We start from the raw sequence: 24,875 nt of genomic DNA, 5'->3' as shown, positions 1-24,875 counted from the left end.
AAGCTTAAATAAAATGCAACAAAAAACCAAAAAATAAGAGGCAATATTTCTTTACACATCAGGGACTTACCAAACTCTTTACCTCTGGGAAACTAAAGCCAAGAGAAATTAAGCAACTTTGCAAGATCACAAAATGAATTAGTCACAAGGCCAAATGCTAGAACCACAGGCTCCTGATTCTCAGGTAGTTTGAGCCTCAGTTCCCATATTTGTAAGACAAGGAGATTGAACTAGATGACACCCAAAGTCCCTTTCAGTTATAACACTATATTCTCTCAACTAAATTTTGATGTATTATTAAAGAGAAGCTTTGTGAATATTTAGAAAGAGAAAATGTGATCTTGATGAAGCCATACTTCCTTTTACTGAACGGATGACAGACTAACTTCATTTTTAAAAAGTTATTAAATTAGAAAAAGCAAAAGAATGACATACCTAGATTTTAGCAAAGCATTTGACTAATGCCGTTTCTTGTGCTGTCCCTTTGAATACGATGGAGATAGGTGTGTGCTATAAGACAGTATAGCTGCATGGCTAGACCCAAAGGTTCTTAAATTCATCAAGGAGTAGGTGCTAACCTCGAGGGTGGTCTATAGTAGAACGCATGAGGACATATGCTCCAGCAGAGGTCCACCTCTTGTTGAGGTGTTATCAAAGGTGTTTATCTTCAGGTACAGGGTAGCACCAGGCCTGCAGTCAGGAAATCCTGAGTTCAAATCCAGCCTCAAACACTTACTAGCCCTGGGCAAGTCACTTAGCCATTGTCTGCCTCAGTTTCCTCAACTGTAAAATGAGGATAATAATAGTACCTAACTCTCAGGGTTGTTGTGAGGATCAAATGAGATAATATTTGCAAAGTATTATGGTGCCTGGCACACAGTAAGTGTTATGTAAATGTTAGCTATAAATTCTTTTGAACTCTGTAATTGCGTTACTGTTATATTCTATGTTCTAACATTCTGTGTTCCATTCTGTGTTTTAAGGGTCCTTAGACACTTGAATAATTGGATATTTTATGATTCAGTATAGAAATGGCTTTAGTATATTAGAAAGAGAATGGCCTAGGAGTGAGGAGATTGGACTAGTGCTAGCTCCAACACAAACTGTGGCATCTAGAGTATGTCACATACATTCTCTGTGTCTGCTTTCTCACTTGCAAAACAGGAATAATGATCCCTGCCCAATACTTCTGTCACAGGAGATTTATGAGGACCATATAACATAATGGATGTGACAGTATTCTGAAAAAGCATAATGTGCCATACAAATATAAGATCTTTATAAAAATTAAACAATAAGAATAGAGAGTGATATCATTTATTATGAAAAAGAACATTTATTATAACATTTTTCTAAAAGCTTCATTACTATTCCCATATTAACCAACAGCAACCAGTAAGAAGAGATAAAAAGAGAAACCCCATTAAAATGACTACAGAATCTGCAAAATTCTTGGGAATGTATCTTTCAAGATCCCCTAGAGCTATGTGAATCTAACTATAAAACTCTCTTTGTAGAAACAGAGGACCTAAATAATTAGAGAAACAGGGTAGGTCAAACTAATAGAGTAAAAATTATAATACTACCTAAATTAATTTACTGATTAAATTATATACCAAACTCACAAAATAATATTTTATGGAGCTAGAAAAAAACCCAAAATTCATATGTAGAAACAAAAGGTCAAGAATCTCAAAAGTAAAATAATGAAAAAAAGCGTGAAGCAGTTTATCTATAGCAGATCTCAAATTGTACTACAAAGTAATAATCAGGAAAATGATTTGATAGTTGTTTAAAAAGAGAGGTCAACTTATTTCTCAAATATATAGAAAACTGAGTCAAATTTATAAAAAATAAGAGCCATTCCCCAGTTAATAAATGGCCAAAGGATAAAAACAGGCAGTTTTCAGATGAAATAATCAAACCTACTTATAGTCATATGAAAAAATGTTCTAAATCATTATTCATTAGAGAAACGAAAATTAAAATAATTCTGAGGTACCAACCCATACCTGTTGGATTGGCTAATATGACAGAAAAGGAAAATGACAAATGGTGGAGGGGATATGGGAAAGCTGAGACAGTGGTGCACTGCTGGTAAAGCTGTGAAGTGATTCAACCACTTGAGGGAGCAATTTGGAACTATGCCCAAAGGGCTATAAGACTATGCATACCCTTTGACCTAGCAATACCACTACTAGGTCTGTATCTCAAAGAAACAAAAAACCAAAAAGGAAAAGAGCTTATATGTACACAAATATTTATAGTAGCTCTTTCAGTGGTGGCAAAGAATTAGAAATTGAAGGGGATTGCCCATCAACTGTGGAATGGCTGAAAAAATTGTGTTATACTATTATAAGACATAAGAAATGACAAGCAGGATGCTCTCAGAAAAACCGGGAAAGACTTAAGTGAATTGATGCAAAGTGAAATGAGCAGAACCAGGAGAACATTATACACAGTAACAGCAACATTATACAATGATCAACTGTGAATGACTTATTCTCAGCAATACAACGATTCAAGACAGTTCAGAAGGACATGATGAAAAATGCTGCCCCTTTCCAGAGAAAGAACTAATGGAGTCTGAATGAAGATTGAAGCATACTTTTTTTTAAACTTTCTTTCTTTCTTATTTTTGTCTGTTTTCTTTCACAACATGACCAACAGAGGAAATATATTTTGTATGACTACACATATATAGCCTATATTAGACTGTTTGCCTTCTCAATGAGGGGGGAGGGAAGGGAGGAAAGGAGAGAATTTGTAACTCAAAACTTTATAAAAACAAATGTTAAAAATTGTTTTTACATGTAATGGGGAAAAATAAAATATTAACTGAATATATTTAAAAGAAAGAAAAAGCCAATCAATGGAACAAATTAGGTACACAACGTTCAGAAACAAACACAGTAGTATAATGTTTGACAAACCCAGAAACTTGTGGCACTGTTATAAACTAAAAATAAAAAATAAATTTATTACTAAAAAAAAGATAAAATGGATATCTTTGATTACAGAGAATTTAAGTTTCACACAAATAAATCTAACATAGTAAAAATTAGAGGGGAAGCAGATAAATAAACAAACCCTTTGCAATAAATTTTTCTGATAAAAGTCTCATTTATAAGATACATAAGGAACCAATTCAAATTTATAGGACTAGGAGCCATTCCTCACTAGATAGTCAGAGGATATGAACAGGTTCTCTAAGGAAGAAATGTAAACTATCAACAATTATATAAAAACTCTCTAAATAAATAATATTAGAGAAATGCAGATTAAAACAATTTTGAGGTTCTATCTCACACCTATTAGACTGGTAAAGATTAAAAAAAGAGGAAAATTCTAAGTGTTAGAGGGGCTCTGGGAAAACAGGTATATGAGTGCACAGCTGGTAGAGCTATCAATTGGTTTGGCCTTCCTGGAAAACAATTTGGAACTATGCCCAGAAAGTGATCAAACTGTACATGCCCTTTGACTCAACTGCACCACTACCAGGCCTATACCCCAAAGAAATCCAAGAAAGAAAAAAAGGCTCTCTATGCACAAAAAGTATTTTCACAGTAACCCAAAACTAGAAACTCAGGGGGTATTCTACTGGGGAACAGCTAAACAACTACAGCATATGAATGTAATGGAATACATTGTGTGATAAGAAATGATGAAATGGACAATTTCGGAAGAAAGTAGGAACACTTTTATGAACTGATACAGAATGGATTGAGAACCAGTAGAATAATTTACACATTACATTAATTACATTACATTAATTTATACATTACATAACTTATACATAACATTATAGAGAAAAACAAATCTGAAATATTTTAGAACTCTGATCAATGTGATAACGAGTTCAAAAGAATGAAGTTGTTACCAACCTAGACACCCTGAACCCTTATTATGGTCATTCTTATAGGGCAGGTGTCCAAAGTATTTTCTCTCCCAGTTAATCTTTCCCCAAGCTTCCCATTCTGCAACAGGGGAACCAAAGGAGAACATGTAACTAGTATCTCAGACCTTGTGCTTTTTCTTCTGCCCTCACACAAGAGTGGGTAGGAGAGGGCAGAGAAATATGGTAGAAAGCTGAAGAGACTGACAGGTGGGTCTCTTTGGCAATAGTGACTCAAGGACAGGCAATACCACGTGAATAATGAAAGGAGATGAGATTACAAATTAGCCATCCAGCCCTGAATATTAGGGACAAATAAGGAATAAGGGGTGGGGGAGGGGCAATAGGAATGGGGATCCATAAGCCTTGTCTTTAATCTCTTTTTCTGCTTCTGATTCCCTACAGACTGGAACAAGTGGCCATCATCTGCTTCCTGCTCTTTCTCTTGACAGTTGCTCCCTTGACTTACCTGATTATCATATCTCATATTACCATGAGGACAGCATAAAGGATTATAATATTCCAGGGGACAACATGAAAAAACTAGAATAAACCAGTGAGACTGACTCAGGAGAATGATTCAGGTGGGAACCTCATAGCCTTCTGGGTGTGCTGCCCAGGCCCAGGAACATCTGATGGACAGATCCAAGGTTTTCTATTTAACTTCACTCTATTTAACTTAACTTTTCTATTTAACTTCTATTTAACTATTTAACTTTCTATTTAACTTCATTTCTCAACAAGGACTGTATCCCTGGTGCAATGGCTAGGCCATTTAGCATACACAAGGGCCCTCTGAATCCCTACTTCACTGTCTCATTCAGGGTCCCTAGGGATAACTTTCCATGGGGTGTTTGAGATACTGGGTTCCACTGATTTGTCATGGTTTTCCTACCACGGATAGGAGCTTATGAGGTAGAACATATTATCTAGAATTTTTGAGCCACTATAGCCCTTATAGCCACCGAAAAGGGTAAGGTCAAAGGTGCTCAGGAAAGAAATTTTAATTCCTTGGCACTGATGGTTTTAGACAAATGCACTCTTCTATATCAGCACTTCTTAAACTGTGGGTTACAACCCCATACGAGGTCACAACTCACAGTTTAAGAAGTGCCAATAGGGGTCAAAAGTAAACGGAAAAAATTTAAGAAGCCCTGCTCTAAATCATCTGCTAGTTAGTGAAGGAGGCATCTGTGCCCTAGTCAACAGTCCTATTACTTTTTGGTAAAATACCAGTGGAGAAGTACAATGATCCCTGGAGATGATTGAAAAATAGATTACCTAGTTCTTAAAGGCTGAGGAGATACAGACAGCCATGGGATTTGTTCTCCTAGTCCAGGCACTTCAGGTGACTCAGAGACCTTTTCAATCAACTGCCCTAATTCTCATCTTAAACATCATAAAATTAATGTTAATCCATGCGTCCTTACCTATATCGAATAAACACTACCTCAGCCATTTGTTGGTCTATTGGTTCCTGGATAGTAAAGCTTATGCTGAGATGGCCCAGGACAGGAGGACAATACCTGGCTTCTGTCATACAATACCAGTATGCTTAAAGCTTCACAGCATTCAATTCTAGTTAGAACCTGCTGCTGAACCACTTCCATGAATTTGCTAATGCAGCACAGTTATAATTTCATATTCCTCATTCTGAATAGGACTTCCTGGTTAACCTCTAGAGACCCACTCCTTCTGCTACTCGTCCATGTTCCCTGACCCCATTAAACTACTGGTGAGGTGTCAACTGCCATAGAAGGCCTTTTGTCTGAAAGCCCTATGCAATTCCAGGCTCCTAGCAGTTCTGTGCCTTTGACCATAGACTGCACCGCTCTTCTAGACTACTACCCTGCAGATGCTCCATAGGATGATAGGGGCAAGTGAGGAAAACCTACTGACACTATTCCTGACTGAAATGCTGTTCATCTGTCCATACCTTCCTATGCTGTGCTTGGCTTTATCAAAAAAACCATTGTGACCCATCCTGGTATGGCTGCATGCCATTTACCTGAACTCAGCCCTAAATGTGAATGAAGTAAAAAACAACGTTTCAAATTTCAATGACAAAATGCTTCAGTTTCAATTTTTGAGACAATGAAGCATTGTTTGGCAAAAACAAACAAACAAACCACCACCACCACCACCACCACCACCATCACCACCACCACCACCACCATCACCACCACAGTTCAAATTACTTACTGAAGATATTTTGTTGCCTTTCAGATTGAGGATCCTCAAGGATCTTAACTTCTTCCCAAACCATAATGGAATATGATCAATTTCATTTCCTGCAAGATTCAGCTTTTGAAGATTCTGCATATGTTCTAGACCTTCAATTTTCCTGGAAATGAAGGTTAAATTAGACATGATAAGAATAAGTAGTATTATTCAGCAATTTATATCACATCATCATATGAACAAAATTCCTTGTCCTCCATTTGGGTGACTTTAAATAGAATCACAGAATCATGCAATGTTGCAATAAAAAGGGACCTTGGAGATAATCTAATCTAACTCCCTCATTTTACAGATAAGAAAATTGAGGCTCAGAGGGATTTAATGACTTATCCAGAGTTCTACACCTACTTAGTGGTAGAGCTAGGACTTGAGGGTCTCTTGTCATTTTATATAAGATGAACTGAGAAACAAAGAATACAAAACATATTAAGTGAAACCAAGCTGCTGACACTTACCTGTCACATTCTGTTTACCTAGTGAAATTAGTATTCTATTTATCATATTTAAGAGGGACACTGATAATCAATCTAGCTCACATTCCAAAAGGGCAGACAACATATAAATAACAAGCAAGTTGAAGTGACTCCAAACGAGGACAATCAAGTTGAGAAAAGAAAAAAACTATGTCAAAGAATCAATGGCTGAAGAAGTAGGAAGATTTAGTTGGGTATTAGAGGGGAGGGGAGGGAAGGGAATAAGCATTTTTTAAGCACTTACATGTGCTTAGGCACTATACTAAGCACTTTTCAAACATTTTCTCATTTAGAGGTGGTGAAGCGGAAAGAGTGTTGGATTTGAAGTCACAAGACTGAGTTCAACTGCTGGCTTTTCTACTGTGTGACCTAGGACAAGTCACTCTACCTCTCTGGGCATCAATATCTCATCTTGTAAAATGGGGGGAGGAGATGGACTAGGTGGCCTCTAAGGTCCCTTCCACCTCTAAATCTATGATCCTAATATCTGGAAGTCTGAGAGAGCATTATTTAGTCAATAATAAAGAAAAACTCCTTAAGAATTAGAGCTGTATAGCAATAAAATGGATTGCCTTATGAGGCAATCTCTGGATCATGAGATCATGAGATCATTGCCTTAGGAGGTAATCTCCATCACTGGAAGTATTCAAATAGAGGTTAGATGATCACTTCTCAGGGTGACTTCTAATTAAGTTCTATTACTACTCTGAAATGCTATGATCTGTGTAGGGCCAGATTCCATTACTGAACTGGGTACAAATTCCTTTTTTTCTTAATATCGATGGACTCTTTCAGATAACCTGAATAGCTCTAGTATAGATATTGTACCACTCTACTAAAATAAATTGACTTGTATTAATAGGTACTAATAATTATTGGTTGAAATGATTTTTTAAAATCTGCTTACCTGATTTTATTATATGACAAATTCAGTTCACGTAATTTTAAATGCTTATCTAATTTCTCAATCTTCCCAATTAGATTGTAGCTGAGATTCAGTACTTCAAGTTTATTGCACTTTTCCAGGTTTTCTATGTACTAGATGAGAACAAATTAATTACTACATTATGTAAACAAATGCTCTGATATAATACAAAACCCATCTTAAATAATTTTTGGCAAAAAATGATAATATATATATATTCTAAATAAAAAATACAATGAAAAATTACAAAAAAAATATGATCTACAATCTGTAATCAGGGAAAAAATAAGTGATATTCTGGAAGAAGCAATGGATCCTTGATTTCTAGTACTAGACCTTACTGTTAACTGGGTATTTGACCTTGGAAAGTCAATTTAACAACCTCTCTAGAGTTTGATTTTTTTCATGTGAAAAATGAGGCTACATCACTAACATATTTCTAATCTAACGATCTATTAACCTATAAGAGATCCCAAGACAATATTTGTACTTCTCCACAGTGCTTTGCATGCAGGAAGCAGTCAAAAAATATTCAACGAATTTACATTTCAAGTTTCATAATTTCCTAAGATCACTTTGAAATATTTTGCAGTGTATCACTGTGTAATTTTTAAAATTTCCTTCTGTAATTTATTCAAATTTTACTGAATCTAGAGAGTGCCAGTAATGTTTAGGACAATCAGTTAATGAAAAGTAAAATCCCAATTGACCAGATGTGCAGAAGCCACCAAGGAGTCTCACATTAAGTGCTATATATTGACTTCTCCCATAGAATTCCCACAAGCAACAATGAAGAGCTTTCTGAATTTCAGTAGAAAAATGAAGTGGCAGCTAGACAGAGTTAAAAGAGCAATGGACTAGGAGTCAGAACCCCTCAATTTGAGTCCTTGCACCCCCACTTACCGTGTGATCTTGCGCAAGTCATTTCACTTTTCTAAGTCTAATATAAGATAGAGATAGTAATACTTGAACTGCTTACCTTAAAGGAATTTTGTGAGGAGAGCACTTTGTAAACTGTAAGGTGTCATGTAACTGTAAGCTACCATTATATTTCCTCAAATATGATGCAATCTATTTGAGAAGGTAAGCTTCCCCTCCCCCCCAAAAATAACACAAAACTTTATTTCAAACATAATGACTGAATATCTAAAAGCAGCAATTGCTGGTAACATACCTTAAATTTCTTGCCACCATACTTCGAAAGGGAAAGATTCAAAGATTTAACTAATGTCAAATTTTCTTGTTTGCTAAGCTTTTTAATAAGGGCCTCTGTAATATACCTTACTCCAGGAGTAGGATCATCTGAAATGAAAGGAAACAAATCATCTGCAGCAGAGAAAGAGAAGACGGAACATCAGAAAATGTGATATTCCCAAGTAATGCAATTAAACTTAGGTAACCAGAAAAATGGTGATACAAGGCTGAACGAAACATTTCGGAGACACATAAATGAATTTCTATCACAAATTACAGAATGCTTTTACAAACATTTAAAGAGTACACCTAGATGTACTAAGGGGCAAACGCTAAGTGTAAAACTACCATTTCTCTCCCTAAACATTTGTTTCAGCTACAATGCCTGAATTTTGTCCATATATACTCTATTAAACAAAATCGCAATAAAAAAATGCTTCAATTACATATTCCAGTCAGAGTTGGGAAGGGAGGGGGAAGGAAATGGGAAACTGGGGCAGGAGGAGCCAGATATATCCTTAATGTTTACAAAAGCTATGAGAACAGTTGATAGTTTACATTTTTATGGTGCTTATGGTATGTAAAACTCTATACATATACTTATCTTATTTGATCCAGCAAATGCTGTTCTTTAAAAAGAAGTTCATATTTTTAAAATAGGTAAATACTGACAGAAAATGCACATACAGACACACTCAAAAAAGCAAGCACTGTAAGAGGTAACTCTTCCAGTTTCCAGCACAGAGCCTTAAACATGATAGATGCCTAACACGTTTGTTGCATTAATCAATGAAGAAATACTAAGCAGATATGTATTTTCCTCCTTTTCAGGAGGAGCAGAAACCTAAATTCCTACTCTGGTTGGTGGAGAATATTACATCTCACTTTACATCTTATGAAATACTTTACATCTCATGAAAAAGATCTTCTTTCTCATTCCATTTTACATGGCACATTTTATATTTCATGAAGAAAAAGGTCTACTTTCATCAAACACCATCTTGTATCATTTTAGTATAGTGCTGCAACACCATTAAAGCCTTGTTGTATTTCGCCACGACAAGCACAATAGGGCACATTACTTCTTGACTTGTCCCCATGGAGCAGAAATTTAGCAATGGGTCAATTCCATTCTGTGGCTCCAAAATTTCTTAGTTTCACATTACCAAATGCAAGTATGTATGTCACTTTTGTTTCATGTAAAGTAAAATGCATTTTTTTCTAGATGGAGAAGGATGGACATCAGTTCTTAAATTCTAATAACATTATAAAGTTTTTAATGTACTATCCATCAGTGTCAATGGGACTCAGGTACTAAAAAAAGGTTTATTAAGGAATTTCCTCAGTTTTTTAAGCTATGATCAGATGCTTTGGTGAATAATGACTGATGATTATGATTTCATGTACAGAGAAATAATAATCAATCTTCTTAAACATATTCTTTCAGAAAAGTACATTTACTTAATTAAATGTACTTTTCTGGTACAATATGTTTAAGAAAATTTATCATTTAAATTATAATTAAAATTACTAGGTAGAATCTATATATGTCACATTTTTAGAGGCCCTGATTAATCACAATAAAAGGCTTCACTCTGAATGTGGGCCAGTCTATATTTTGAAAAGGGCAAATATACTCTGTTCTACAGTGATGGAAGGTTTGGAGTAAAGAGATGCTCAGGCAGCCTCCCGCCATAAGAAATGGAAGCCTGGTGGCAACTCCCTCACTGTCACTATCTGAGAAGTAGCTTCACCCTGACCAGATACCACTTCCTGTCAAATGTCACTACTAAATTGCTAACAGTCAAAAAGTAAGATTAAACTTAGAGGAGACTAGAAGTAAAAGGGATGCAAGGAAAGAACCCTAGAGAGCTAGCCCTACAGATCTAAACTGTATATCTAGCCCTAGCCTCTCCTTTGAATCTCAGTGCACACCATAAGTTGCCTACTGGACGTTTCAAACTGGATGTCATGGAGACATCTCAAACTCAGAATATCCAAAACTGAGTTCATTATCTTTTCCCCAAACCCTCTCCTCTTCCAAACTTCCCTATTTGTGTTGAGGGTACCACAACCTTTCAGTCTCCTATATTTATAATTCTAATGTCTTATTCACTCTCACCCTACTTATCCAATTAGTTGCCAAATCTCATCCTTTCTCTCTCCATATCTCTTACATCCAACCCTGCCTCTCTTTTTACATAGCTACCACCTTGGTTCAGGTTCTTAATACCTCTTATCTAGATTATAGCAACAATCTTTTATGTGCACTCCCTGCTTCATGCTCCTCATCACTCCAACCCATTTTACACTTTCCTGTCAAAGTAATTTCCGTTAAGCACAGATTTGACCACATCACTCCCCTACTTAACTCCAGTGGCTTCCTATTTATTATCTCTAGACTTACATAAACTACTCCAGTTAGCTCTGAAAGCCCTTCCCAATCTGGTTCTGACTTATCTTTCCAGTTTCCCTGGACATTATTCCCCTTCCTGCACTCTGTGATCTGACTGAACTGGACTTCTCTCTGCTTCTCATCCATAGCCCTCCATCTCTAGTCTCTGTGTCTTTAAACTTAAACTAGATAGCTTCCATGCCCAGAATGTACTCCCTCTTAACCTCTTTGAAGGAAGAAGGGATTCTACAAGGTGGAGGTGAATTCACAAAAAGAGTCAGTGGTCAAGCCAGGACCAGAACCCAGATCTTGTGAACCACCACCACCACCACCACCATTTATTAAGTACTAAATATGTACCTGAGTGCCATATTAAGTGTTTGTTGCTTGTTGAAGCTTACATGCTGTTGGAGGGATAAGTACAGTACAGGGGAAATTGAGGATAGATAGAACACTAACCTAGGAATATCAGGAAATGCTTCATGAAGTAAGAGAGTAAGAGAAACTACATGGAGTAAGAGAAATAAATGTAAGCTGAGTTTTAAAGAAAGATAAGGATTCTGAGAAGTGCAAATGAGTGAAGGGTGTATTCCATGCACTGGGAACAGCTTATATGAATACAGTACATGGAGACGGGTCTCCCAAGTCAGTGGTGTTTCTAGCATAACACTAGTTTGTGTGTAGACAAATTTCTCTATTAGACCACAACATATGTGATTCAACAAACATTTCTTAAGGACTTACTATGAACAAAGTCTTGTGAAAGATACATGGTAAATGCATAACACAAGAGCAGAATGCTATGAAATTTGGAGGAAGGAAAGACAATACACAGAAAGAATTTAATGTCATCATTACTTAAATATCAGTCTGCCTGCATGCTAATAAAGAGTACCTTTATCATCCTGGTAGTCAAGAAACAAATCACCTTCTCCCATGATGCCATTTGGCTCAAACCACTGTCCTCTAGTATGAAAAGTAGGAGCCTCAAGTCTGGTGTAAGGTGAAAGTGACCTAGATCTCGTACTGGACAACTGAGATGCTGGACTAGGTGAGCGAGATGGTGTCATTTTTGTTCTTGGTGGTGATTCTTGATGGGAACCTTTCTTCATTGCAAGAATATGGTTAATAGTCCAGTCAAAGCTGAAAGAAATTTCAAGGTACTTAGGGCAGTATAAATGTGCAGACCAAAAAAATCCATTTACAACAGTTCTTGCTTTACATTAACTCATATTTCATAAATCTGAATTTAAAGAAAACTGCATTCCAAAAGAACACCTATGTTAACTTTACCATTTACCATGCTCTATCTCTCTTTCTCCCTCCCTGCACTCCTGCCCTTCAGCTAGGTGTCCAGCAGCCTCCCATAAATCCACCAACCCCCTCCCCCCAAAAAAACCACTCTCCAAGTGAAAGCAGAAGAGTGGAAACTCAGAGAGACCATCGAAGCTGCCAGATTGGAGGGGGGTGGGTGGGCCTTGACCTGAGACCTCTGGATGCTGAGATAAGTTCTTTGCCCCATGCTGTCTATCTGCCTGTGTGTCCCCACTTGGGTACCACACTGGCCCCCACATGTTCCTCCTCTTGCTCTTCTGTCCTAGGCCCCCACAGGTCCTTGAACTGTGACAGTCCTCTCCCCTCACTGGCACTCAGCCCCTTCCTCCCTTCCTCACATTTCTGTATTATGTAGAAAATGCTTTCAGGACTGCAGGAACAATTCACTTAGGTTAAGGCAAGAACTGCCTGTACTTATTAGATGTACTGTTCAAAAATCAAGTTTTAACTTTCCAAAATATATATGGAATGGCCATGCCTGTATTCGCGAATATGCTACCTTTTACAAACTATACTTTCTGGCATGCTTAAGATTTAAAAACTTCAGGTGGATATCAAATTTACTATGCCTTTAACCCTGTATACATGTGCAAATCAATATTTTGCAGAAATGTAGATTTATACAAAGGTCAGATATTTAGAACTATGAAATGTTAAAGATAAAAGAGACCAAAGAACATGACTGTTGGGCCTGGAAGAGATCCTAGAGATTACCTAGTCCAATATCATTTTACAAATGATGGAAATAAGTATCAGAGAAGTTAAACAACTTGGTCTGAGTCACACAGCTTGTAGGTGGGTGATAAAAATATGGAATCATACAATTTTAGTGTTAGAAAGTACCTTGGAAATCACCTATTTCAACTTCCATTAAAAGATGAAGAAACCAAGCTTCAACAAGTTAAAAATAACTTGCCTAGGTCACAAAGTGTTAGAAGACAGAATCACAAAACAAGTAAGGGATCTCAAGGACCATCTTGTCCAATCTATACCTGACAAGTGGGCATCTAATCTTCCATTTAAGATTTCTAGTACAAAGGGAATCCACTCCCTTCCCAGGCAAGTTATACTCCCTTTGAACAGCTCAAAGGTTAGGAAGATTTTCCTAATGTCAAGCCTAGATCTGCCTTTCTGAAATTTATAACGATTCTTCCTAATTTTACCTTCTAGGGCCAAGCAAATAAAATTAAATCCTTCTTCCAAATGATGGGGCTTTTAAAATACTTGAACATAGCTATCATGACCTGTCCCCCGCCACACACATATCTTCTCTTTTTCAAGTTCAACATTCCCAGTTCCTTTCATTGATTTCTTTATGACATGAATTTGAAACCCTTCACCTTTGTGGTTGCCTTCATGGGAACCCTCCCCAGCATGAACTATCTGATAACATTTCACTATGCATAGCTAGTCCTTAGAATTAAACACACTTTATTGTATCTTTGGAATGGCAGAACGAGTGCTCTGCTGCCATAGTCTTTGAGAACCTTAGATCACTTCTATACAACACTAAGGCATTAATTAAAATAGAACTCTGTGTAGGCAAAATGCGGTTTATGCTATCCAAAAAAGGGAAATGTTGTGAGTCTAGTATGCTCTGTTATAGCCATATTGGCTCTTTACGATAACAGCTTTTATTTCAAGATGTTTAAACATTAGCATCCCTTTAATAATGAGTTTTCTGGGAATCAAAGTAAAATTCACTGGTCTGTACTTTGCAAACTTTATCCATTCTTTTCTTTTCAAAAACTAGAACACTGGCCTTTTTTTTTTTTGGTCCTGTAGCACTAATGTAATTCACAATCTCTCAGAGATCAATGACAGTGATCATATCTCCCATTTCTAACCTATGTTTTGGTTCTAGCCAAATATGATTGAAACAACTAAAAAACAACAATACCACTTGTTCCCAGACTTGGTCTTTTTGAAAAAATCATTTACACTTTCTCTAAATCACACAAATATAAAGAAAATAGCACTCGCTGGGTTTGTCTTGTCTCAAACAACTGCTTTACCCCAAAAACGTGGCTTTAAAGAGGCTTATTTCGGATAAGACATGCCCCTTCAACACTGTACCCTCAACCAATGTCTTCTTAAATACAATTTATAAGATTATTCTGAGATTTTTATGATACCCAATAATTCTTATGAACATGAAGTAATTGAGGTTGGACAATTCTACCTAAACCGAGTACAAAATTTTGAGGATATATCACACAAATCTGCAGCCAAACACAACATTAGCTACACCAATCTTGGGCAAGGCTACAGCACCAATCTCGGGCAGCGCTACAGTGTCAATTTACACTATGCTTGTTCAAGATTTGTAAGCATGTGCAAAATCTACTGCTGCTATTAAAAACTATTAGCACTGCAAGCAAAACGCATTTTAATCCAATAAACATAGATACTTTTAAAATTATAAGTCAATGAATTTGAGGTAGAAGTTTATATCTCAGAGGTATCCATAACATAAATCCCATCTACATCTCTGAAAAGGTATCATCTAGCTGCCACTTAAAGACCTATAGTGAAACCAGCACATGATTTCCGAACAAACTTGGGTTTATCTAAATGGAAGTTAGAGTATGATGTGCTTTGACAGACTATGTTTATTTGTTTATTGACTTTAAAGGATCGAGTTTTTCTTTTCTTTTTTTTTTTTAATTCGGGAGCAGGTAGAACTTGAGTGAGAGGTGGCTAGTGTTATAAAAAAGAAGAAAAATAAAAAAGGGTCACTGGAGCATTTATTTTTTAATTTACAGATGAGAACAAACAGGAACAGACAAGGAGAATGGCTTTGAAAAAACACTGAAATTTTTAAAAAAAGTTGTACACAACAGCTCTATGTAGTTTCACATCTATTCTTTTTTTCTACTCTACTTTGGTTAAGGAATGCTCTCTCTTGTTTGAGGGTTTGTTAAATCATGATTTTTAAAAACTAAGTATGATGACACAATACATAGAAAGAAAGGCAGCACAGCTTTTAATAAGGGTCGGTGCTAGAAGACCTGGCCCAGGCGTGGGGAACCTCTGGCCTCAAACCCTATAAGAGCCCACTTGGGGGCCTAGAGTAGGGTCACATGTGGCTACGAAGCCGAAGGTTCTCCACCCCTGATCTGTCCCATACACCACAGTGTGACCTTGGGTAAGTATCTTAACTTCTCAAACCCTAAGTTTCCTAGTTTATAAAATGGGCATTGATAACTCCTACCTTGCCTGTCTCACAAAGATGCTGTGAAGATTAAGAGAAAATAGATATGTAAGCATTCTCTAAGTTACTGAGAGGTATTATCATTATGTATATTTGCAAACATAATATAAAAGATATTCAGGGTACATGTGTATAAATCATATGAGAACAAAATATGAAGTAATGAAATGAATTTTTTACACAAATATTCTTAAATGTATTCATCTCGGTAAGCTATTTACAGTAGTTATTCCAATGACATTATAATTGCTGAAAACATTTTAAAATTTTCTCTTGGAAATGACTTCCTGACCAATACGAGGCACATGAAAAATCAGTCTTAAAACTTCAGTCATGCCTGACACCTGCTGTTCTAGGACTGGCCCTTTAAAAGCAAGTCCTAATGACTTTTATGCCTTTACGCTTTTTGCTTTCATTTCCTCTTGTTAAAACAACCCACCAGAACCACTCAAAAAAGTCTTCCTCTCCAAATTATCTGTTGCTTGACACCACAGCAAACATGTCTTTATCTTTTTTTTTGTCAACGGATTTGGCATAATGTTAACCCTTTTCACAGTATGCACCTACCACACTATAAAAAATGTTAATTTTGCTTTGCCATGGAAATAAAGGGGGCCTCAGTTATGAATATCAGATGCTTACTCTGTTAAGTTTAACTGGTTTTTTCTAAAACCATGGCTAATCTTCAGAAGGTACATACATAGATCTTATCTGTCTCTTCAGCCAAATATAACCCTAACCAGAGCAAAGTGGCAAAAAACCAAATAGCCACAGTAATCTAAAGAACATATCCAGTATGAATAGAAACAGAGCAGGGACTGTGCTACAGAACCAAGAGAATAAAGCTGGATACCATATTATTTATGTACATTTTAACTTTCCTCAATTTTAAAAAAATGCAAACAAAAACCTATTTTGCTTTTTAATTACAATTTCTATTTGCATCTCACATAGAATCATAGACTATCAGAGATGTTAGCACAGAGAATCAAACAGAGCTCTAAGAGATCTTAGAACTTGAAATGTTATCACTATAAAGCAGAACTGGTGGCTAAGAATGTTGGAGCTGAAAGGGACCTTAGCAAGATATGGCAAAGCTGAAAGATACCAATAAGCTCACCTAGTCCAACTCTCTCACTTTATAGATAAGGAAACTGAAGCCTACTGTGACTTGCCCAAGGTCAGTAGCAAAGCTCAGACAAGATCTCAGGTTTGGTAACTGAATTCAGACATTATTTCCACTGTACCATGCTGTCCCCCTATACTGACCCTCTCTCCATATCACCACCACATTCCTTAAGATCTCCATGTCCAAATACCGTTAAAGATTTCCTAAACCAAGGTGGCCCAGTGGCCCTGTGGCTAGACCACTAGCCCTAAAGTCAGGAGGATCTGAGTTCAAATCAGATACTCAGATACTTACTAGCTGGGTGACTCTGGGCAAGTCACTTAACCCCACTGCAATTAAAAAAAAAAAAGATTTCCTATAAGCTACTGCCCTAAATTCCTACATTATCAATATCCAATATGATTTTCTGTTTTATAATTTTAAAGTCATCTCTCTAGGTTACAAACTTCCTTGAAATCCTAAGTTGTTTTTTTCTAAGTCTTCAGGCTACAAAGCCCAGAAAACTAGGCTGAAGAGTTTTGCTGGTAGTTTCATGAATGAATGATATTCAGGGAAACCTTGGTAGAGTAAAAGTTTAAAGACACAGCCTAAGTTGGGACAGTTGGAATGGTTGTTGGAAAATGAATATGCAAGAAAAGAGGTAAAATTACACAAACAAGTACCATCAAAGGCCCTTGTCTGAATTTGGTCTGGAGAGCAGTGGGCAAAAATTGGAGGGATAACATTATACGATAAAGCCAGAAGACCAATCATTCATATAAAGCTGAGTTTTCCCTTTTGAATTACAAAAAATGTACCAGGGAAATGAAGTAATTCTTAAATTTCCCCATCCCTTCCTTTTTCATCAGATGCTCAAAGCACTAAATCTAATCCTCACTCCACCCAATACTCAAGAGACTTCTTACTCTTCAAGTCCCTCCCCAGTCAAAACTGCTGGCATAAACCTGGGCCACATATGTAGATCAGATGTACTCTTATCTGTGGCTATCCCCAACGCCTTGAATACTCCACCCTTTAGTCTTATGTGATGGCCGATTTGTCTCCTCTAGTCCAAACTCAAGCTTCTCATATGGGATCACAGATTTAGAGCTCAAAGGAATCCTAGGGACCTAGGAGTACAACCTCTTCATTTTACACAGGAAAAAACTGAGGCCTAATGAGGTTAAGTGACTTGGTTGACAAGGTCCCACAGGTAGTAAAGGGTGGAATTTGAATACAGGTCTTTTGACTCTACTTGGCTGAACCTCTCAGCCCCTTTCCCACATCATCCCTTTATCTGGACTCCACCACCCATCCAATAATAGTCATTTCCATATGAAGGGCATTTCTGCAAATCTCTTTCATCTCGTTAGATCCTCACAAGAACCCGGGGTAGAGACAAAACTGACGGGATTATCCATGGTACAGCGGAGGAAACCGAGGCTCAGAGACTTTAAAGCACTACCCAAAGGTCATACAAACAGTCCATGCGGGGCTAGAACTAGAAATAAGTTCCTGGTCCAGGACGCTTTCCACTACACCGAACTTCCCATCCCATCGCTTAAAATCCCTCCAACCTTTCCTATTCCATCAGAATAACCAAAGCTGGGCTCCACTTTCTTCTTCCAACCACTCTCATCATTCAATTCTCCTGCATTTACCTCCTTACGTAATTGTGTTGCCATATGTCCCCCATCTGTCTTCACGCCCATAGCCCGACGCTCTTCCCTCTTCACCCCATCCTTCTGTATCCCCGTATCTTGGCTCCCCTGATTCTCTTTTTCTCATTCCCAAACCTCAGCACTGACTCCTCGATCCCCATCCCCTCCGGCTGGCACGCATCCCCTTCCCTCCATCCCAAGCCAGTCCAGGAACCAAACCTCCCGCACCTGGACACCCCGCCCGGCCCGGCGCAAGCGCTGATTGGCCCAGACGCAGCCACCTGAACCTCCCCCACCTTCCTCGTCACGTCTCGGGCTCCCAGGCTCCCCATCCCAAGCGCAGACCCGGGGCACTCACCACTACACGGCCTGACCAGGGCAGGACAAACCGAGGGGAATCCCTGCCTGGGGAGTTTCGTCTCCCGAACCCTCAGGCACCGGGAGCCAGAGACGCCATTTTGTTTTGTTGTGTTGGTTACCGAGAGGCAGGCAGGACTAGGCGGGACCAGTGGAGGGGTAGGGGCGGGGCCAGACAGAGCCACGCCCCCCCAGCCAACCGCCGCTTTGGTGCGAGCCCATTGGACCGAGGCGGGGCGGGACCGAGGCTTCCGGACCCTTTGGCGCTACGGCGGGGAGCTGCCCCGGGAACGTTCGCGCTTGACTTCAACGAAGGCTTCGGCTTCTCCCGGCCCAGGCGTTGCCAAAATCAAGCCTCAGACAGGGGGCGGTGACGCCGCACGGCGCGAAGGTGGCTCGACTTATGTGATCCGCCACCGGCGTTCGCTTCCCGCGGCAGCTCCTCATTCTCCCCAGGCCTCACGGGCGGAGTCCCCACCTCGGAGGGTCGGCCGGCGCGGGACCCGAGGCCGTCGGGATCGCAGGGACCCCCGTTACACCCGTGCCTTCGTTTTCCAGTGAAGAAAAGAGGCCCAGAAAGGGGAAACGTTCGCCCAAGGCGAGCAGCGAGTCGGGATTCAAACTCACGTCTTCCGACTCAGTCAAGCTCCTGCCAGTACAAAAAGACTTTTCTTGGTTCCTCTTATTTTCTTTTAATCAAAAAAGAAAACGCAAAGAACTTATGGATGCATCTTATCTTAAATCAGCTATTTCTCATCCCCTTCCTCCCACATTGGACAATTGGAAAAACAATTAAGCAGAAAAACATCTAAGACAGCTAAGTGGTGCAGTAGATGAGTCAGGAAGACCTGAGTTCAAATTTGACCTCAGACACTAGCTGTGTGACCTTGGAAAAGTCACTTAACCCTGTTTGCTTCAGTTTCCTCTTCTGTAAAATGAGCTGGAGAAGGAAATAGCAAACCACTCCAGTATCTGGCAAGAAAATCCCAAATGAGGTCATGAAGAGTGGGACAAGACTGAATAACAACAAATCTGATACAGAGGTCCTGTGTGACAGTGTATACAGTATTCTGTACTAGTAGTTTCCCTCACTTCTCTGAAGTGAGGAAGGAAGTGTCTTTCTTTATCTCTTCTCTAGGACCTTTTTCACTTTTTTAAAAAAATAACTTAAACTTCCTTTTAATGGTCTTTTTGTTGACATTGCTGTCGTATATGGTGTTCTCTTGGTTCTGCTTTTTTCACTGAACATTATTAGTTCATACAAATCTTTCCACATCTCTCTTGAGTGCCTCTTATTTTCCATTCTATGTTCTTTTCTTGTGCTGCCTTATAGAATCTATTTGATATTCCAGAAAGATGAGCACAAGTTAAACTATTCTTTCTGGTTTTTCATGACGCTGCTATGTTGCCATCCTCTTCCTACCTGTCAGACTTATCCTTTTCAGTCTTTGCAGGATGATAAACTGTTCTGTCACTGATGGATGCATGGGTACACCCAAATCCCTGGTTATTACGTACTATGTAATATGCATATTTTGACTGTTCTGAGTCCTCTCTTTTCCACATGCTTTTGGTGATCTTAGCTGCCATAGGTTCAATGAGTATCTCTACACTAATGACTCCCATGTCTATATATCCTGCCCAAATCTCCTCTTATTAACTGCCTGCTGGACAATTTTATCAGAATATGTGATAGAGATCTCAAACTCAATATGATCAGAATGAAACTTATCTTTTCCCTTAAATCCATCCATCCTCCTAATCTGCCTTAATATAATTTGGGACTTGATCAGATATTGGGAGTTGGGAAAAGTGAGGAGTCAAAGATGATTCAGGTTCACAGTTTAGGAATTATCTTTAACTCTTCACTGTCTCTCTACCCACCAATATCCAATTAGTTCCCTAATTTTATCAAATTCACTTCCTTAACATCTTTCACATCTCCCTTTTTTAATTCATTCAACATATAAATATTAAGTGCCTACTTTGTGCCAGGCATTTTTCTAGGTGCAAGAGATTCAAAGACCAAAAATACTACTTTCCTTCAGTGAGCTTACATCCTATTGGGGTAAAACAACATGAACAGAGATAAATATAAAATAATTTCCAGGGAGAGGACACTAATAGCTAGGGTATCAGGATAGACTTCCTATAGGAGATGGAAATTAATCAGAACCATGAAGGTAATGAAGTCTATGAGATAGAGGTGCGGAGGAAATACATTACAGGCATGGAAAAGAGACTGTGCAAAGAAAGGCATATGGGAAACAGGATGTTGTGTGAAGAACATTAAGCAGACCAGTTTGATTGGAACATAAAATACATAAAGCAGAGTGATATATAATAAGCCTGGAAAGGCAGGAGCCAAATTGTGAAGGTCTTTAAAAGCCAAGAGAGTCTGAAACTTACCTCATTGTAAGAAGAAACTTACAACTTGTTGAGGAGGGTAGTGTAGCTGTGTAGAGAGCATGGATTGGAAAGGAAAGATTTATTGTAATAATCCAGGAAGGAGATGATGGGAGTTTGAACTAGTGCTCTAGCCAAATGCAAGATACGTTAAGTCGTTAGAACTGACAAAACTTGGTAATCTACTCACCTCCTGATAAAGGGGTGATGAACTCAAGTTGCAGAAGGAGACGTACATTTTTGGACCTGGCAAATTTGTGAATTTGTTTTGTTTGATTATTTTTGTTACAAGGATTGTAATTTTCTATTTTTGGAGGTGGGGTGGGGTGGAGGAGAGTTGTTAGGGAAAGGGGAACTAGTAATAGTGTTGCCAAGAAAAGAACTGAAGCATTTTTTAATAAAAAAGCACAGAAGAGAACAGAAGAAAATTTAGGAAAAAATATAGGTGACATTTGAAAGTAACATGTAGAATCTATTATATCCTTTTTTTTTTTTTTTAAAAAAAGCAAGCTGTACATAATAGAGATTCTTGATTTCACATATAAGTCTCTTTTTCTGTTCTACCGTGTTTATGGATCTTTGTTAGGTTCAGAATTTAAAAAAAAAACTTTTAAAAGGATGTCTTGGATGCCATTTGAGAGAACAATTTCAGTAGCACTGTGAGCTTGGAAGCCAGATGATAAGAGCTGAGGGAATCAATACTGAAAGTCAGCATTCTTGATGAGATGAGTGTGAGTCAAAGTATTTGTTGCTGAAATTTCTATAAAAGCCAAAGTACATTTATCTGGAAAGTGATAATCTCATCCTTCAAAATGTGGAGGAACCAATAAGTAGAAATTTTATTCTGGATCTAATTCTTACCAGCAGAGAAACACTGAGTGCCTTAGTGACATAGTTTGACAAGGACCCTAGATTTTGACAAAGCAGACTTCAAAGAGTTCAGAGGAAAGATAGAGATCCCAAGGAATAAAATGCTACTGGAAGTGACTCCAAGGGGAAATGGAAGATGTTCAAGAATGCAATTCTGAAAATACAAAGGGAAATTATTCCAATGAGAAAGAAAAATGAGATTTGTCCAAAGAGCTCTATGTAAACACATAGGGAACTCATAGCTAACTTAGATTATAAAAAGAAATACAAAAAAGACAAAAGTAAGGATTAATGTAACAGCATATATATATATATATGTGTGTATATATATATGTGTGTATATATATATATATGTATATAGTCTTATAAAAATATCAGAATACTAACATTCCAAATCAGCTGTAGCAGGCAAGGGAAGCTAAGTGTGACAAAAAAGGGTTTTTGTTTTTAAAGCTCTATTGGGAGGTAAAAAGGATCAAAGAGCAGACCCTTCCTTCAGAAAATACAGAACTGATCTGTTTTTATTTTGCTTATTTTCTATATCAAGAAAGACGACCTTTGCACTGGAAATGACAATGAAAATGAGTAAGGAGTAGATAACCCAAGATAAATTAGAAGATAGTAAGAGAACACTTGTTGCCCTTGATGAATTCAAGTCATTTGGCCCAGATGAACAACATTTTTGAGTACTGAAAGAACTAGCAAATGTGGTTACTGAGCCACTGTCGATATTTGAAAGAGTTTGGCAAATAGGAAAGAGACCACAAGACTGGTAAAGCACAAATGCTTCAATTTTCAAAGGGGAAAAAAAAATCAGAAACAATAGCTCAGTGAGCTTGACTTTGATTCCTGGTAAAATTCTAGAATGGATCACTAAAAAGATAGTTGGTAAACATCTAGAAAGGGAACTAGTGATTACAAAGTGCCAGAATAATTTCATCAAGAACACGTCAAGCCAGACCAACCACATTTCCCTTTTTGACAGAATTACTAAACTAGCAAATGAAGGGAATGCTATATAGATATAGTTTATCTAGATTTTAGCAAAGCTTTTGAGAAAGTATTTCAACTATGCTGGTTGAAGATGGAGAATTGGATTAAATGATAATATACAATTAGATTCAGAAATGGCTGAATGACTAGAGGTAAATAGTTCCCTGTCAACATTGCAAGAAGTCTCCAAGGCAGTGTGCCAGTTCCCTTATCTAAATCCTAAATGACATAAACCTTCCAGAGCCTGGACCAGAGGGAGCCACACCTCCTTTCCAGCCCACTCTTCTACCAAATGGCCTAATAAATTTCTTTCTGAAACTATTTCAGATTTTAGGGTTTGTTTTTGTGAACAGTAGCTAGAATTTTCTTTCTTTTTTAATACAAAGGATCCAGAAATTGAAATCTGAGAAGAAAATAATTATACTATTTTTTTAAAAATCTTTTCTTAATTTCAAGATTCCATCTAATGCTAAGTTTTTAAAAGATGTTTGCTAATAAAGTAATTTGCTTCTATGGTCATGGTAAAGCCAAAAGAGGTTTTAACTTAGCTTCAGAAAAACTGCATTTGATGCTGAGATGTCATGTGACCATTAACCATGTCACCATTTCGCTTCTCTAAATCTGGTTCCTCTTCTGTAATCTGGGGATAATAATAGCTTCTTTACCTGTCTTCCAGGGCCATTTTCTCTCAGATGAGATCGTGAATGTGAAAGCACTTTATAAACTGTAATAATATTAATAAGTATATACCAACACATGTAACACCTTCTCCAAGGGTTGTCGTGAGCATCAAAAAGGACTTGCAAAGTGATTTGCAAACCTTAAAGCACTATACAAATGGTGGCTATTATTGTTATTGGAAAGAGTCAAAAAATTTAAGAGCGCCAAACCTTGTGTCAGAAGATTTGGAGGAGAGTACCAGTTCAGCCACTTACCAGCTACATGACTTAACTTTGTCACCGCTCTGGGTTCCTGGTTCTTCATCTGAAAAATGAGGATGTGGTACTAGATGATCTCAGAGGTGTTTTCTAGCACTTGTGTCATGTGACTCTTGTACATCCCACTGCTGTTGCAGAAAATTAGTCATCCTGAAACAGTGAAAAGTACGGAATCAATGTATGTGTAAAAACCATCTTACACCCTATGAAGCTGACGTTAAAAAAAATTCTGGGGGTGGATCTGTGTCTATCAGAAAAAATCTAGAGAAGGATTATTTTAAAAGATGCCTCAAATGTTTAGAATTGAAGACCTGTCAGAGAAGTTTGATAAAAGCATGGTTAGTCTGTAAGGTAGTAAGTATTCTTGTGTTGATATGTATATTTATATGCATATTTGTTTATAGTACATATATATAACACACATGTAATATGTATGGTATATGCATATATGTGCACATACAAATAAATATATTTATATAAAGCAGAGAGCTGCAATTCACTGGTATAGGGATCTCCTGTAGTTCCCTCTACCAATGCAGATTAGCAACTGCTTTGCACCTTTAGATTTTAGAGTTGCTGGGGCACTGAGAAGTTAGGTGACTTGCCTAGAAACAAACAGTATGTGTGTCAGAGGCAGGACTTGAATCTAGGCCTTCTAGACTTTGAGGCTGGCTCTCCTTCCATAACACCATGCTGCCTCTTCTAAAATATATGTTTCCATAATAAAAATTTACATAAATTAAAATACGGGCAAACAAAATATAACATTATGTGCATGATTTGTATTTCTCTATTTTTCAAATTTCCAGGACTAAGAATGCTGTAAAAGTCTCAGCACACTTCTGACTTGTCATGTCCAATATATGTGTA

The 24,875-nt window shown here is 37.8% G+C and overlaps 1 protein-coding gene across 1 annotated transcript in view; it reads right to left on the bottom strand.

Moving 5' to 3' along the window:
* Nucleotides 1-18,858, bottom strand: part of CNTRL (centriolin) — a 90,223-nt gene extending 71,365 nt beyond the window's left edge. The window contains exons 1-5 of the mRNA XM_036750283.1: nucleotides 18,800-18,858; nucleotides 12,019-12,266; nucleotides 8,709-8,836; nucleotides 7,517-7,647; nucleotides 6,098-6,239 (exon numbers count right to left, since the gene is read on the bottom strand). Coding sequence (XP_036606178.1) covers nucleotides 6,098-6,239; nucleotides 7,517-7,647; nucleotides 8,709-8,836; nucleotides 12,019-12,235 — 618 coding nt within the window. The 5' untranslated portion in view covers nucleotides 12,236-12,266; nucleotides 18,800-18,858. The remainder of the gene's footprint in view (nucleotides 1-6,097; nucleotides 6,240-7,516; nucleotides 7,648-8,708; nucleotides 8,837-12,018; nucleotides 12,267-18,799) is intronic.
* Between the last annotated feature and the right edge of the window lie 6,017 nt (nucleotides 18,859-24,875).

The sequence above is a fragment of the Trichosurus vulpecula genome, chromosome 3, assembly GCF_011100635.1.
Source record: "Trichosurus vulpecula isolate mTriVul1 chromosome 3, mTriVul1.pri, whole genome shotgun sequence".
Taxonomy (NCBI): domain Eukaryota; kingdom Metazoa; phylum Chordata; class Mammalia; order Diprotodontia; family Phalangeridae; genus Trichosurus; species Trichosurus vulpecula.
This window is presented reverse-complemented; position numbering and strand designations above follow the sequence as displayed.